At 66.3% G+C, this 15,316-nt stretch overlaps 3 protein-coding genes across 3 annotated transcripts; 1 reads left to right on the forward strand and 2 right to left on the reverse strand.

Annotated features, from left to right (window-relative positions):
- Nucleotides 1–476: 476 nt before the first annotated feature.
- Nucleotides 477–3,519, reverse strand: TWNK (twinkle mtDNA helicase). Its single transcript, XM_032190879.1, has 5 exons — nucleotides 2,397–3,519; nucleotides 1,927–2,167; nucleotides 1,612–1,719; nucleotides 1,329–1,470; nucleotides 477–1,208 (listed from the first exon to the last, which is right to left on the reverse strand). Exons 1-5 carry the CDS (start codon nucleotides 3,502–3,504, stop codon nucleotides 948–950), a joined length of 1,860 nt encoding a protein of 619 aa, XP_032046770.1. The 5' UTR covers nucleotides 3,505–3,519; the 3' UTR covers nucleotides 477–947.
- A 239-nt stretch (nucleotides 3,520–3,758) lies between these two features.
- Nucleotides 3,759–6,331, forward strand: MRPL43 (mitochondrial ribosomal protein L43). Its single transcript, XM_032190895.1, has 3 exons — nucleotides 3,759–3,895; nucleotides 4,009–4,115; nucleotides 4,984–6,331. Exons 1-3 carry the CDS (start codon nucleotides 3,765–3,767, stop codon nucleotides 5,199–5,201), a joined length of 456 nt encoding a protein of 151 aa, XP_032046786.1. The 5' UTR covers nucleotides 3,759–3,764; the 3' UTR covers nucleotides 5,202–6,331.
- Nucleotides 5,259–11,030, reverse strand: SEMA4G (semaphorin 4G). The gene is given in 14 exon segments (XM_032190867.1): nucleotides 5,259–7,454; nucleotides 7,556–7,614; nucleotides 7,691–7,851; nucleotides 7,938–8,053; nucleotides 8,132–8,354; nucleotides 8,453–8,597; nucleotides 8,683–8,852; nucleotides 8,993–9,159; nucleotides 9,317–9,430; nucleotides 9,544–9,637; nucleotides 10,261–10,359; nucleotides 10,445–10,507; nucleotides 10,635–10,783; nucleotides 10,959–11,030. Coding segments are annotated over 14 exon segments (2,511 nt in total). The 5' UTR covers nucleotides 11,029–11,030; the 3' UTR covers nucleotides 5,259–6,573.
- Nucleotides 11,031–15,316: the final 4,286 nt, after the last annotated feature.

Here is a 15,316-nt window from a genome sequence, read left to right on the forward strand (position 1 = left end):
GCGGCAGGGGGGAGCCCTACGGCCGGGGCGCCCGGCAGCGACCGGCACCGGAGCCGAAAAGGGAAAGGGGTTGGGAGGCTGCCCCCCGCCGGGGGAGGTGGTCCTGGGGTCGCTTGTGGGGTTAGGGGGGTGTTTAGGGGGGATAGGGTCACCCCCCGGGGCTCTATTCCCGGTGGGGCACAGCTGCTTTTGCCCGTTGTGGGGTCGGTTCCTTGAGGTTGGGGGTGCTGTGGGGTGTGGGAGGCGCATGGGGATGGAGTATGTGGGGCAGCGTGGCCCCATAGCACCGTCCTCACATAGCACGGGAACACAGACCCCAGACCCTAAATGCAGGGCACGTGCCCAACCCGCACCCGCGGGGAGAAACGGGGCTCCACGGCCTGGATGTGGGGGATTTGGGATGGGTTACAGCATAGGGACACCCCCCTCCCCGGTCCCAGGTAGCAGAGGACAGGGCACAGGCACAGCACTCAACGTTTCTGCTTTAATAAAACCCCAAGGGTCGGACCCGGAGCCCACCGCGGGCTCCCCGCCGCAGCGGGGCCGGGCCACGTCACAGTATTTTGCCATAAAACGCCCCCAGGTCCCCCGGGGGCTGCTCCCTGAGGGTGTGATGCTGGTGATGCCCCACGAGAACGGGGGGTTTGGGGTGACCCCAAGCAGGGGCCGGACCCCGCAGAGCTGCAGGAGCCCCGCGGCACGCAGCAGGAGGCAAACCTGGACCGTGACCCCCCCGGGCATTTGGCCCCGCTTTCGCAGCAATTTAAGGACCTGCCCCGCATCCAGAGACCCTAAATTCCAGGTGCCTTCTCTCCTGCTCCCCTCACACCCCGCAGGACAACGGGGCTGCTTCACACAGGAGGACAGAACATGGGCACATGGCCCTACTGCTCCCGGTGCACCCCAAAACCGCGGTGCTCCATGGCCAGGGAAGGGAATCGCCGCGCTCAGGGCTTGCTGGAGCCCCCGGTGCTGGAACCTCCGTCCGGATCCTTCTTGGCCGAAGGCGCCTTCTCCTCCTTCACCTTCTTCAGCTTGGCCTTGCTCTTGCTGGAGGAGAAGGTGAGCGAGGCCTTGCTGAACTCCAGGGGGAAGACGCCCACGTCCCCGTCGAAGCGGTTCTTGGCCACCTGCAGGTACCGCTTCCCGGGGCCCGTCGTCAGCTTGCGGTCCTGCAGGATGAGGACGTTGTCGGCCTCCTGGCTGGCCTGCGGGGAGAAAAAAAAAACATCTCCAGGGGGTGCCGCATGGGGAAAGGGGCGCCCCCGATACCCCACCCCGTCCCGGTGAGCTGTGGGGACAGTCCCAAAGCGGCCGGGAGGAGGCACCTTGGCGGAGCCGAAGATGGAGGCGGTCTGCAGCTCCTTCTCGTCGTCCTCCTTGCGGGGGTGGATGATCAGCGTGATGTGGCACGTGTTGTCCGTGGCGAACTTGCGGAAGGCACCGATGATGAAATCCTGGGCTGCGAGCCTGCGGGGGGGGACAGCGAGGGCACGTCGGGGGCAGCCCCACGCTCCCAATTGCAGCCACCACCCCAAAACGGGGCTGTCGCGTTGGATGGGACCACAACAGGACACCAATTTGGTGTTATAAATCCCAGAGAAGTGTTACCTGTCTGCCGAGAGCTGCTCGTGCCCCATCATGAACTGCAAGTTGTCCACGACCACGTGGGTGATGTCGTACATGTAGACAGCGTGCTTCATGGTGTCGAGAACCGTCCTGCATGGGGGACACCAAAATTATTGGGGACACAGACACCGAGCCAGGCACGGCGAGATGCAGAAGCAAGCCAGAACAGCGCTGGTGACAGCAGGGACGCTGCCACGCAGCCCTGAGAGCCACAGCACGCCCTGCCCCACATGTCCCCTCACCCCGCCAGCACACAGAGAGCAAGATTTTGGGGAGAATAAAGGAACGGGGCCGTACTTGATGTTCTGCTGGCCGTGGAAGGTCATGAAGTAGAGCGGCAGCTCCTCGAAGCGGTCGGCCCACTCGTCGTACAGCTCCAACTGGTCCTCCAGGCGCCGCGCCGCAAACTGGGTCAGCATGATCTTGGCCAGGCGGATGTTGTTGATCTCGAAGCTGCCCCACAGCGTGCACACCCCCTGCGTGCACAGGTCCAGCGCGTACTCGCTGATGAACGTCGTCTTCCCGCTGCCCGTCGGGCCTGGGGGAAAGGGAGAAATGAGCTGGGGGAGAAGCTGCAACCCGTGCTGATCGCTCGGGAGGGTATTTGAAGGAAAAAAACACCTGGATACAGCCAAGAGCAACCCAAACCCGGCGTTTCCACCAGGAGCAGGCAGCACCCCACGCCTGGGTGCTCGCGCATCACCCTAGCGCCTCGTGCATCTCCCAGCTGGGATTTGGGGGCTGGCTGCGCCCTGCGCGCCCCTCACCTGTGAAGACGGTGAGCTCGCCTTTGCGGTGCCCCTTGAGGAGCTTGTTGAGCTCGGGGAAGCGCGCCCACTTGACGCCGGCCACCTGCTCGCTGTTGGCCAGCTCCCCGAAAACCTCCTCGCGCAGCTGCCTGAAGGAGACGATGGACTTGTGGCCGGCGGGCAGGGCGGCGCGCAGGATCTTGGTGAGGTTCAGCCCCCGGTTCAACGCCTCCAAGGGCCGGGGCTGGAGGTCCCCGGGGCGCACCAGGGAGCAGCGCTTGACGCTCAGCTTGCGGGCGAAGAGCTTGGCGGCCTCCCAGGAGCGCAGGTCGTCGCCCAGCCACAGCGTGACGCGCTTGAACTGCTCCAGGTAGGGCAGCAGCGCCGGGGGCAAGCAGGTAGCCCCCCGCGGCAGGGCCAGGCTGGGCACCCCGGTGGCTTGGTGCAGGGCCAGGGCGTCGAGCTCGCGCCCCGTCAGCACCACCTCGGTGTCGCGGCGCCCGATTAAAGGCAACCCGAAGAGGTTGTGGTAGGCGTCGAAGCGGGGGAACGTCTCCTCCGCGGCGCCCACCAGCTTCAGCCCCCGCAGGGCGCCGTCGCGGGGGGCGAACCAAGGGAAGACGAGCGCCCTGGCGGCGCGCAGGTAGCGCACCCCGAAACGCTTCAGGGTGGCGTCGGCCAGCTGGGCGATGCCGAACGCCGCCTTGGTGGCCCGGCTCTCCTCTTCGTCCAGCAGCTCCCCGAGCGGCAGCGCCCGCTCCCAGATGCGCCGGGCGGCCTCCCTCGCCCTCCTGCCTTCGTCTTCCTCCTCCTCCTCATCCTCCCGAGGGCTGGGAGGAGGCAGCCCACGGTGGCGCAGCTCCACGGCAGCCTGCAGGTCCTGCCAGGTGCCCTCGGCCAGCGTGGCGGTGCAGAGGAAGCCGCCGGTCGTCTTGTCGATGAAGAGCGTGAAGGGCGGCGCGGCGGGGCCGGGGGCGAAGAGGCTGGGGGCGTGCAGGCAGCTGTGGCCATCGTGGAAGGGCAGCCCCTGCTCACGGAGATACCTGCGGATCTCGGTGACCGACACGGCGGGGACAGAGGCAGCGGGCTCGGGCAGCACGGCCCTCTTGAAGCGGCGCTGCCTCATCCTCCCCACAGCCTTCTCCATCCCCACCATCATCATCATCATCACCCCCCCGCGGCTCCAAATTGCCGAGAACCCGGCGGCGGCTCTGCAGGGGCGCAGCGGCCCCGCCGCCATCTCCCCCCCCTCAGCTTCCCCCCCTCACGCCGCGCCCCTCGCGTGGAGCCCGGCGGGCGCCGCCATTTCGCGGCCCGCCTCCCTCGTTCCTCCTCCTCCTCCTCTGTTTCTCCTCCTCCTCCTCTTCCGGGGCAGCAGGAGCCGCCATGACGGCCCGGGGGGCTCCCAGCAGGTTTTTGGGGGCCGCCCTGTGCTGCGGGCTGGGGCGCTACGTGAGGCAGCTGCAGCGCCTGCAGCTCCTCTTCAGCCCCGTCGCGCCCGACGCCCGCGGGGCCAGGTAGAGCGGGGATAATCGAGGTGTTTTGGGTTTATTTGGGGTTTATTTGGGGTTTATGGTGGTGTTTGAGCGCTGAGGGTGTTGTTTTTTGGGGGTTCTGTGCCGCCCCGCAGGCAGTTCGTGGAGGAGAGGGCGGCGGAGTTCGCCCGCGGGCACCCTGAGGTGGTGCTGTACGTGCGGAACGAGGGGGGGGCGGCCCCAGTGCTGCGGGCAGAGTACTGTGAGTGGGGGGACTGGGAGCACTGGGAGGGACTGGGAGGGACTGGAGGGACTGGGGGGGAGCTGGGAGGGGAGCTGGGAGGAGGAGGAGGTTGGAGGGGGGGGGACGGGGAGGGGGGCACTGGGAGGGAGAGGGGGGACTGGGAGGGACTGGGGGGGAGAGGAGATACTGGGAGGGAACTGGGAGGAGGGGGAGACTGGATGGGGAGTACTGGGAGGGGGGGGTACTGGGAGGGAGAGGGGCAACTGGGAGGAGAGGGAGACTGGAGGGGGGATACTGGGAGGGGGGCACTGGGAGGAGAGGGCGGACTGGGGGGCCACTGGGAAGAGAAGGGTATGGGGAGGGGGGATACTGGGAGGGGAGGGGGACTGGGAAGGGAGGGGGAACTGGTTGGGGTACTGGGAGAAGAGGGGGGACTGGTGGGGGTAACTGGGAGGAGAGGGGGAACTGGAAGGGCACTGGGAGGGAGGGGGGGGACTGGGAGGAGAGGGGACACTGGAGGGAGGATACTGGGTATGGGGCACTGGGAGGGAGAGGAGGGACTGGGAGGCACTGGAAGGAGAAGGGTGAGGGGGGACTGGGAGGGGAGGGAACTGGGGGGGTACTGGGAGGAGAAGGGGAACTGGGAGGGGACTGGGAGGGGAGGGAACTGGTGGGACACTGGAAGGAGAAGGGTATGGGGAGGGGGGACACTGGGAGGGGCGGGGGAACTGGGAGGGAGGCACTGGGAGGGGAGGGGGCACTGGGGGGGCACCAGGAGGAGAAGGGGAAAATGGGGGCAGGCACCAGAGGGAGAGGGGTACAGAAGGAAGGGACACACAAGGGGGGGGCACTGGGGACCCCCCAGCCTCACCCCCCTGTACCGCAGTGAACGGGACGGTGCGGGAGGAGCTGATCGCCAACAAGAGCAGCGAGGAGATCGCCCAGCTGGCCACCAAACTGGCCAACCAGTCCGGCCTGGACATGGTGCGCATCCGCAAGCCCTTCCACACCGACAACCCCAGCATCCAGGGCCAGTGGCACCCCCTCACCAACAAGCCCCCCGCCCTCCTCCTGCGGGGTCCCCGCCTGGCACCCCCCCAATAAAAAAAAAAAAAAAAAACACCAAAAACCTCGGCCCCTGTCCCCACAGAGACACCTCCAGACTGACCATCACGTTTATTGCCCCGGGGCCGTGCCAGGGGGGAGCAGGCAGGGAGGGTGATGCCCCCTTAGGGGCGTACGGGGTGGATTTTGCCCCCCCCCCAACTCTTCAGAGGGAAGAGGCAGGAGGGGGCTGATCCCTGGGCAACGCTTGGGGGTATGGAAAAGGAATTCCCCAGCCCAGGTTTGTCCTCCAGTGTCACCTCCTCCCTGTCACTGGGACACGGAGAGAGTTGGGGCGGGATTTGGGGATTCAAGGCTGGTGGCTGCCCCTGGTAGTGCCATGAAGTGGCCCTATAGGAGGCAGGCCCTGGTGCAGGGATCCTCCTTGGTGCACAAGGGACCGCCGAGGGGACATCTTTGTGCCACGGGGGACAGGGCAGTGCCCGACACCCCCCAAACATCCATCGTGCCGCGGGGGAGGGCTGAAATGTGCCGTCTCCGGGCTGCGCGAAGACACAGGAGCGGTGCTGGTCCCTTCCCACACTGCAGGGCGAGGACAGGGACAACCCTTGGGGACAGAACAACCTCGCTGCCAGCGTCCTGCTGCCTGCCACCACGTCCCCTCTGTGCCACCAGCAGCGCCCTGCGGGGAGGGAGCAGAGTGCCATCAGGGTTAACCCCCCAGCTGTAGGGCCACCTCCCTGTGGCACCCATCCCACAACTCACCCGGCGCTACCGATCCCTCCTCGGGGTGGGCACGGGGTAGCTCTCCTCTTCCTCCTCCTCCTCCTCTTCCTCGCTGAGCATCCTGCCAGAAGAGTGAGCCCTGGGGGGAGCAGACATGGCAGCGGGCAGGGGCTGGCGGCCCCACAGCCCCCCCTGCGCCCCCCAATTCCCGCTCAGCACCCACCTGGCTGCCGGGCACCCGGGGCCAGGGCTGCCCGAGGGGGCGTCCTCACGTCTGGGATGGGGTCTCTGGCCTGGACAGACAGACGGACGGACGGACAGAAAGGCTCCCTCCCCTCCCGGCCCCGTGTCCACCTTCAGCCAGGCGCCAGCTCCTGCCTCCAGCTTGTGACCGCCGTCAGTGGGTTTTTTGTACTTAAATAAAGGTTTCAAATTTAAATAGATTCTTCTCTGGGTTTTTTTTTTTTTTTTTTTTTCCTCTCCTTTTCCGTTTTTTTTTTTTCTAGTTTTCGGACATCCCAAGTCTTTAAAAGTGAACGAAAAGCCAAAGGAACCGACGAGGCTGGGCCCGGCCCAACGCTGGCGGTCCCGGAGGTAGTTTCCACCTGAGTCTCATAACACTGCTGGCAAGGGGGGGGGGGGTGGGAGAAGGGGGCCGGAGGGGAGTTCCCCCCCTCCCCGGCCCCTACACGGAGCTCTCGTCCAGCTTCTCCACCAGCGTCGTGTGTTTCCTCTTCTCCAGGATCTTGCTGAGCTCCTCGGTGAAGGACGCGCTGCAGAGCGGCGAGGCCAGGGGCTCGTCCTGCTGCAGCAGCATGTAGCTGTTGCCGTTCATCTTGCGCAGGACGCTGGGCAGGGCGCCCACCCCGTTGCTCAGCTCCGAGGGCAGCAGCAGCGGCGGCGGCGGCGGTAGCAGCGGCGGCGGCGGCACCACCGCCGGCAGCTCCTTGACCGGCGAGGTGGCGGCCGTGGGCGCCTCGCCGGGGATGATGCGCAGGCAGCCGTCGGGGTAAGCGAGCCGCTCTTCATCCTCCTCCTCCTCCTCCTCCTCCTTGCGGCCCTTGCGGAGGCAGCTGGCCGAGACCGTCTGCAGCTCGGCGTTGGCGGCCCGCGGCTCGCCCAGGACGTACTTGCCCTTGCGCTTCTCCAGGCAGGACACGTAGAGCAGGACGATGGCCAGCACGGCGCACAGCACCACCAGCACCACGATGGTGGAGACGTAAGCCACCTTGGCGTCGCCGGCCAGCCGGGAGGCGGCGTGCGGCTCGGCGGTGGCGGCGGTGGCGGCGGCGCGGGGCAGCTCGGGCAGCACGCTGAGGCTGTAAGCGGCCAGCAGCGTCCGCAGCCCTCGCTCCTCGCCGTAGCAGCGGTACTCGCCGCCGTGCTCCGGCAGCGTGTCGGTCACCAGCAGCCCGTCCACCCCCACGCGCAGCCGCTCCTGCCCCGCGCCCGGCACCTCGCTGCCGTTCAGCAGCCACACGGCCCGCGCCAGGTTGGAGCGCTGGTCGCAGGGCAGCAGCACGTCGTCCCCACGCAGCACCGTCCGGTTCTTCCACGGCAAGGAGCCTATGGGGGTGCACGCCGCGTTGTTACGGTGTCGTGGATCCCCTCCCCGAGCCACCCGGCACCCCGTGAAGCCCCCACCCCTATGTGCGTGGACTCACTGCGCCCGGAGCCGCTCCGGCATCCCGCGTTGCCGCCCTGCACGTCCTGCACCAGCCCCGTGCTGCGGGACAAGGGGGGTCAGCACCCTGCAGCCTGCACAGCCCCGAAATTATCGGGGCGATGGGCACCCCCAGGGCTGTCCCTACCTGTCCCTGTTGGCTGTGTCACGGCAAGCCCGGCCGTCCCAGGCGCAGTAGGGGTCCCGGGCGAGGACGCAGTCGTAGCAGGAGGTGTACCTGGCGCAGGAGGCCAGGGGCACCTGCAGGACCCCGCTGGCTGCCCCCACGTACAGGCTCCTCTGGGGTGAAAAGGGCCAAGCTCGCAGCGTCACCCCACGCAGGGGGCACCCCTGCAAGCCCCCCAACCCCGTTTCCACCCCCTCACCTGCTTGCGGGAGACCACCAGGGTCTCCACGGGCTGCGGCTCCCCGAACAGCTGCACCTCCTCGATGATGTGCACGCCGGAGTCCAGCACCACGGCCTTGTGCAGCCAGCCGTCCCCTGCGGAGCCGGGCGCTCAGGGGACACCAACCCCATCCCCGCTGCTCCTCGGGGACCCGTCCCGCGTCCCGCACTCACCCGTCCCCATAAAGAGCACGTCGTAGGGGCGCCCGTCGAGGGCCCGCACGCGGTCCACGGCCAGGCGGCTGTAGGCCACGCTCCTCTTGACCAGCAGCGGCTCGCCACCCGCCGGCTGCACCTCCTCGAACATCAGCGGGTGCAGCTTGACGAAGTCCAGCACGCTGTTGGGCAGGTCCTGCGACGAGTTGAAGCCCTTCCTGCGGGAGCCGTCCGTGATGCACTGCCCGGGGAACGTAGGGGGACACAGAGAGCCATCAGCGGGTGGCTCACCCGCTTGCACCACCCCAAAAAAAACCCAAAAACTCCTCCAGCACTCACAGAGCCGGGCCGGGGCTCGGGCACGGCGCCGTCGTAGCGGGACCACTTGCGAGAGGAGTCCTGGTACTCCATGTAGGGGCCCTCGAAGGCGCGCTGCACCTCGGAGATGTTGTAGCGGCACACGGCCGACGCCTCCATCGTCCTCCTGGGCGCACAGCTCAAGTCAACCCGGGCTTTCCTTTTTTTTTTTTTTTTTTTTTCCATCCTCGTGCCCACCCGGCCCCGCTCACCACTGCGCCGAGAGGGTGAAGGCGGCGTAGAAGACGGTGCTGGCCCAGCCGCCCCCGTCCAGGCTGCAGACGCTGCGCAGCACCTCGTAGTAGGGGATGTAGCACACCAGGCGGGCCTTCATGAAGGACGTCCACTTGCGCTGCAGGATCTTCTTCCCCCCCACGTCGCTCTGAAGGGCACGCCGGGGGATGTTGCAGGCTGTTATTCTGCCCTGCCCGTGCCTCAGTTTCCCCCCCCCCCGGGGGGGGGTTAAACTCGGAGGCCCTGCAGCTGGAGGAGCGGCGCCCCGCTCCCCAGGGCCACCCTCACCTTGCAGACGCGGGCCACCCGGGCCACGCGGGCCACCTGGCTCTTGTCGAAGAAGGAGGTGGTCTCCTCGCCCGCCCGCTCCGTGAAGAAGTAGTAGATTTTGTCATCGTCCCCCACGGGGCTGTCCTTGCTCTCCCGGACCAGCACGGAGGCCACAAAGTCAGCGTCTGGGGGACGCAGGGTGGGAAGGTGGCACCCGGGGGCTCTCCAGGGTCCCTCCCTGCCTCGGTTTCCCCTTGCAGCAAAGCGCTTGGGGCAAGCACCAGTGCCACCAGTCCGAGGGGACAGGGACGGGGACAGGGACAGGGATGGGGACAGCCCTACCGTTCAGCCAGTGCAGCGGGGACTCCTCCATCTTCAGCGGCCGCTGGTGCAGGTTCCTGCGGATGTCGGGAAGGCTCCGAAATTCGTAGCGCGTGGCCGTGTACAAGCCACCATCTGCATGGGGCGGGCACCCGTCAGCACGGCCACCACTGCGCAGCGGGGACAGCCCCAAAAACCCCCCCACGTCCACGTGGAGGAGTGTCCCGTGTGGCTACGGGGCCGCTTACCCACGATGAGGCCGGTGTAGCCGCGGGAGGGGTCGTAGGGGCACTTCTCCTTGCCTTCCTCCAAGCGGGCGGGCAGCGTGAACCTGTCGGCGTCCTGCGGGACCGGGGGCAGCGTCAGCGGGACGAGCCTCCCCCCAAAAAAAAAACCCCACACGAGCGCCTGTGGGGTTTCTGCACCCCAGCAAGCCTCAGCCTGGCCAAGTGGCCGCTGCCCAGCCGGGCTGGGTCCCCCCGGGGCCGCAGCGACGTCGCTGTGTCACCACAGGAGTTATTTTCTTTGGGGTTTTGCAGTTCAAAGCGCTTCAAATAATGACGGGGCCAAGCGGCGTGGCGGCTCCGTCAGCGGCTGGGGACAAACCAGACGGGCAGCAGGGCCGTGGGAACAGCCTCGCAGTGCCACGGGCAGCTGGGGACGTGGGGACGTGCACCGTGGCCCCTCTGTCCCCCCCGGGCTGTGGGACACCCCCAGGGACACACAGCACGGCTCTGAGACCCCAAACACCAGCACATCCCACTCTTTTGTCCCCCCCCGTGTCCCCACACGTCCCCAGCACCACCCCGCTGTGGGATCAGAGTCCAGCCCCAGCGCCGGGGTGGGGACTGGCGGCGTCTGCGTGACATTGACCACGCCGCGGCGCTGCCACCCCAAAGGCACGCGCCCGGACACGGGGTCCCTGAGCCCCAAAAAGGGCCGGGAACGGGGTCGGGAGGACTCACGATGGCAGCGCAGAGCGGGTGGAAGGCGTAGGTGCCACAGGTGTAGAGGTGCGTGCTGTTGAGCCTCTGCAGGAACCGCACGTGGTTGAAGCACTCGGTCTGCAGAGAGGAGGAGGAGGACCCCGGTCACCAGCCGGTGACACCGCCACCGTGTCCCCCCCTCGCCGCCCGGTGCTGGCCCTACCTTGTTGTTTCTGCCCTTCTGCAGGCAGTCCAGCTGCTTCTCCGGGGACGCTTCCCAATGGATCTGCACGGGGAAAAGCAGACACCACCTCACAACCCCCCCTGTGGCACGGGGGAGGCTCCAAAAAGCCTCTCTCCCCGTTTGGAGGCCGCTCGGGGACGAGGGGACGGGGCCACGGGGCCGTGCTCACCGTGCGGTGCAAGCTGTCGGCCACATTGCTGGCGTTGAGGGCGAAGATGGCCCCGCGGGCCCCCACGTAGAGGATGCCCCGCTCGTCCTCCAGCAGCAGCGTGGTGTAGTTCAGGCTGTGCCCGCTGAACCGCCGCACCCCGGAGAGCTCTGCGAGAGAAAATGGGGGCGCTGGGGGCGGGGGGCACACGGCCACCACCCCGGATTTTGGGATCCGGCTTCACGGGGGAAAGTCTCGAAGCGGTTTCTCGCCGCAAAGCACTCGAAAGCGGGCTGAGCTTCCTTCCCGTTTTCCCTCCCGGCACCCAAACTGCGCCCCCCTTACCCTCAAAAGTGACCGTTGTCCTGGGGGTGGCATCCAGGTCGGTGGCGGAGCGCCGGGACGGGTAGCCCATGACCGCGGCCACCAGGAGGGCAGCCAGGACCCTCAGCGTGCCCCCGAGCATCTTCCCCGGCCCCCGGCGAGGCTGGCCCCCGGGCTGGGGGGGCCCGGCAGAGCCACTGCTGGGGACGGGCTCCCCGGGACCCTCCTGAAACGCAGAGAGGGGGTCGGGGGTGCTGCCAGCCATGGGGATTTGGGGACTTTCAGCCCCAGAGGCGTGCACGGGGGGTGAAGGCGCAGTGAGGGGGAGTGGCGGAGGATGCCACGGTCCCGTGGTCGGGGAGGCAAGCGCGTCACGAGACCGCACGTCTCTCCGCAGCAGGTGCAGGAGCAGAAGTGCCCCAAAAGCCCCCAGCAGCACCTGGCCGGCAGCCACCACGTGGGGACCGTCCCCGAGCTGTCCCCAGGCAGCTGGTGCGCCCCAAACGCCAAAGGGCTCTGCCCCTTCCCCAGATCCCTGAGCCCTGGGGTCCCCGCAGGAGAGAGGAGCTGGCAGGAAGGAAAGAAAACCCAAAAACATGGAAATTTGGCCTGAAACTGCTCAGGACAAAGGGCCGGGGAAGGATGCTCCAGGCACGTGCAGCGCAGGGCAGGGGAGAAGTGATCCGGAGCCATTTGGCTCCTCCACCAGGTCTTTCCAAACGAGGAGGTTGTTTTCCCCCCCAATGTTTTTCCACTACATTTCAGCTTCCCTTTCATCAAAAGCTGCCTTGAAGCTCAGCATCTGCCTCCGCTCCCAGCCAGGAAGCAAAAAGCAAAAAAAAAAAAAAAAAAACCCGGCCAAAAAGGCTGCCGCTCCCCCCAAACCCCACCTCAGCCGGCCCCGGGCAGGAGGTGTGAAACCAGAGCGGGGAGATAGCGAGGCGGGCGGCACGGCCCCGGGGAAACAAAACTGCAAGCGGGCTGGAGTGGGGCCGGGCAGGAGGATGGGGAGACGTGGGGAGGGAGCACGGGGCTGGGGATCCCCTAAAACAGCCATCAAGGTGCAGCACCTCCGTCCTCCTGGCCGGGAAGCGAGCCCGGAGAAAGGGGCACCCCGTTTCCTAAAAGGGACCCCCGGCACCCCGCAGCTGCCTGGGGGCCTCGGGGGTGCCGAGGAGGACAGAGCCCGTGGGGTGTCTCCGACGGGGAGACCTCCCCGCAAAGCAGCCGGCACTAATCTGTTTGCTTAGGGTTTCCTTCTACACACACCAAAAATACCTGGCCCTCTAGCAAAGCTGTTCAAACACGCTCGGCTGCAGACGGTTTCCCTAAAGCAAATACCTCGCCGGCCGGGCTTCAGACAGAGGGGAGGGCAAAGCAAAACAAGGCAGGAACCAGAAGGGCCCGGGAGGAGCACGGTCCCGGTCCCAAATCCTTCTGGGGGTGGCCCCGACCCCTCGGTGTCACCCCAGAGCTGGCTGGGGGGCTTCAGCCCTACACCGCGACCAAAAGCAGCGCGGCCATACAGACCAGACCACGTCTCCTGCCCCCAAACGAGCCCTGACCTTTGCTGGGTGCCCCCTCCCCGGCGTCCTGCCCCCGCTCACGCAGCGCCCGTGGACTTTACCCCGCGCCAGCGCCGCCAGGGCTCGAGGCAGGGCCGGGGCGCACGCGGCTGTTCCAGCCCAGCGGCTGCGCCCATGTGCAAAGGCTCCTTCGGCCCCGCTCCGCTCTTAACTTTGTCCCGAAGGAAACGAATCGCTGCGCTCCGAGGGCTGGTTAATGTTTTACTCCCAGGGAAGGGCTGTTTCCAGATGTTCTTTTTTTTTTTTATTTGTTTTAGTGTGCGAGGTTTTTTTTTTTTTAACACCTGAGGATGGGGGAAGGAGCAGGAGAGCTGAGAGCATCCCTGGTGCTTCTTGGATCACCGCGCCAGGCTCACCCGGCACCGCTGCTCCCCAAAAAGCAAATCCCAAGCTCAGGCTCCGTGCCAGGGGCAGAGAGCTCAGGGCCACGGGACGCACGCGGCTTTCCCGTCAGAAAAGGGGAAAAGGCAGAAGGAGGAATGCCACGGAGAGATTTCTCCACGGGAGGGAGACAAAAGGGAGAGAGGAGGCGGCGGCGGCTCTGCCAAAACCTGGGATTTGAGGAGAAAACCACCCGGCACCCTTAGGATGCTCCGGTGCTGGAGGCCGGGCACCAGCTGCGCTCCCCGTGCCTGGCACGAGGACAACGCGGGCAGGGGGACCCCAAAAACGCCCCCAGCTGCCGGGCGGTGCTGAAGGAAGAGCAGGGTGTCACCGGCAGCCAGCCCCGGTCAGGTCGGACTGGGTTTACTGGGTCACAACTGGAGAGTGGCTGGGGCAGCCTCCGCTCTGCGCAGCACACCCAGACGAGCCGGCCCGGTCCTCGGCTCCTTAAAATGCCCACATCGAGCAGCAACACGGGCACGTGGGGAGCTTTGGGGTCTGCCCGAGGAGCGGGACGAGGCAGGGAGCTCCCCCAACATCCCAAATCCGCGCTCTGTGGGGCAGCAAACTCCTCGGAGCCCTGCAGCTGCGGGAATGGGGACGGGCGAGGGGAGCCCGGCAGAAGCGAGGAGCCGCGAGCGCGTCCCCGGTTGGAGAGAGGCTGCGAAATCCTGCGAGATCCCGCGGCGCCCGGCGAGGGCAGCTGGGATGAGGGTTGCCGGGCAACTTTAATTCGGCTTTTTCCCAACTTGCAGGCTGGAAAGCAGCCGCGGGGTCCAGCACCGGCTCCTCCCGGCACCGTCCCCAAACGCCAGCCCCAGCGGCTGCGTCCCGGGGCCGGAGGGGAGCCGCAGGACAGAAATTTCCCAACCGGCCGGGGTTTTGCCAACAGCAGCAAGCAAAATGCCAACTTGCCAAAAGTCCTCCGGGAAAACGGGCTCTGTGATGCGTTTGGGTGCCGGTGGCTCGTGAGCTGGTGCTCCTTCCCCCAAATTAGGGATTCGGGCGCTGCAGAGGGGAAGGAGAGCGAACGCAGCGAGCCCCCCAGCCAGCACGTCACCCCACATCCCCACGGCGTCTGCACGGAGACACCGCAGGAGCCGAAGGGACAGAGAAGTGAAACAAAACCTGAAGGGAGCCGAGACACCGCCGGGACGCCGCGGCCGGGCGCTGACTTCCCCCTGCTGCCAGCCCTGCCCTGTACGGGACGGGGATGCGGGGTGTGGAGCCTCGGCACGGGACCTGGGGGATGCTGCAGGGATGCTCTGCAGGGAACGAGGGGGAAAAGCAGCCGTGGGGTGAACGAAGCCAGCCCCGATCCCACCTCCGGCACCCTCTGCATCGCCCCGCACCACCCCGGGGAAGCGCTGGGAGGAAGAGGCAGACGCAGCGCTGGGAACGTCGCCACCAAAAATCAACAGTTATTTTTCTGTGCCATTTTTTTTTTTTTTTTTTTTCCTCGCTGTGGCAGGCCGGGACGGCACGGCTGGACGGACAGACAGACGGACGGACAGCCCTACACGCCACAGCAGAGGTTCCCAGCGAGGGGGCGTGCGGCGCCTCGCTCACACGCCGCAGCTCGTCGCAAGGGGCTGGCTGGCTGCGAGCTGCAGCTCAGCCTTACAAGGCTCTGCGGCCGAGGCGCGTTGCTGCCACGGCACAACGAGCGGGATCGTTTCAGAATTCGACTCCCAGGAACAATTAAAAAAAAAAAAAAAAAATGAAAGAAAACAACCCAAAGCCCCAGCCTTAAATTTAAAGGGACGCTGCAGAGCCCGCTGCTGCCGGCGTAGCCTCGCTCGGGTTTTTGGGTGAATTCGGGGCCGTTTTCATCCCCGTGGACGCTTTGTTTCGTCTGGCTGGGCTCGTACAATGCGGGGCAGTGAATTTGCGCGGGGGTTTGCTCAGAGCTGCTTTGCCTTCCACTTTCTTCTCAGGTTTCAGAGCCGCGTGCTGCCCACGGCGCCGTTCCCACGGAGGTGCCCGGCACGGCGAGGGGGCTCCCGGCCCGCGGGCTTTTGGGGCACATCAGAGGCTGCGGGGGCAGCTGGAGCCCGACCAAGCCGGCCTCGCCCCAGTTCAAGGCTTCTGACCGCAAGCCCGGCCCTCTCCCGTTTTATTTATCCCAAAGATAAACTGTTTTTTTCTTCTCCTCTTCCCGAACGGCCAGCAAAACCAGATGACAGCAGCGTTTTTGTCGGTCCCGGCTTAACCCGACCTCATCTTGTTTGCTTGGGTTGCCCTCCGAGGAAGCTTCGGTTTCGGGGTCAGAGCGGAGCCCACGGCCTTTTTAACCCCGGGTCCAAAGCCCGCACACTCGGAGCCCTGAGCTTTTTCCCTCGGCCTTTCCCGGAGTGGTTTGCGTGCAGCCAGCCCCGGCGGGGATTTGCATGGGCTCGGCAGCAGGAA

The sequence above is a fragment of the Aythya fuligula genome, chromosome 7 (assembly GCF_009819795.1).
Source record: "Aythya fuligula isolate bAytFul2 chromosome 7, bAytFul2.pri, whole genome shotgun sequence".
NCBI classification, from domain to species: Eukaryota; Metazoa; Chordata; class Aves; order Anseriformes; family Anatidae; genus Aythya; species Aythya fuligula.

Excerpts from the sequence above, each read along its gene's own strand:
- TWNK (XM_032190879.1), bottom strand. The coding sequence starts at position 3,504 with ATGAGGCAGCGCCGCTTCAAGAGGGCCGTGCTGCCCGAGCCCGCTGCC. Across the intron at positions 2,168-2,396 it reads CGAGCTCACCGTCTTCACAG|GCCCGACGGGCAGCGGGAAG; the intron begins GTGAGGGGCGCG and ends CCTTTCCCCCAG. Across the intron at positions 1,471-1,611 it reads GAGCAGCTCTCGGCAGACAG|GCTCGCAGCCCAGGATTTCA; the intron begins GTAACACTTCTC and ends CCCCCCCCGCAG.
- MRPL43 (XM_032190895.1), top strand. The coding sequence starts at position 3,765 with ATGACGGCCCGGGGGGCTCCCAGCAGGTTTTTGGGGGCCGCCCTGTGC. Across the intron at positions 3,896-4,008 it reads CCCGACGCCCGCGGGGCCAG|GCAGTTCGTGGAGGAGAGGG; the intron begins GTAGAGCGGGGA and ends GCCGCCCCGCAG. Across the intron at positions 4,116-4,983 it reads AGTGCTGCGGGCAGAGTACT|TGAACGGGACGGTGCGGGAG; the intron begins GTGAGTGGGGGG and ends CCTGTACCGCAG.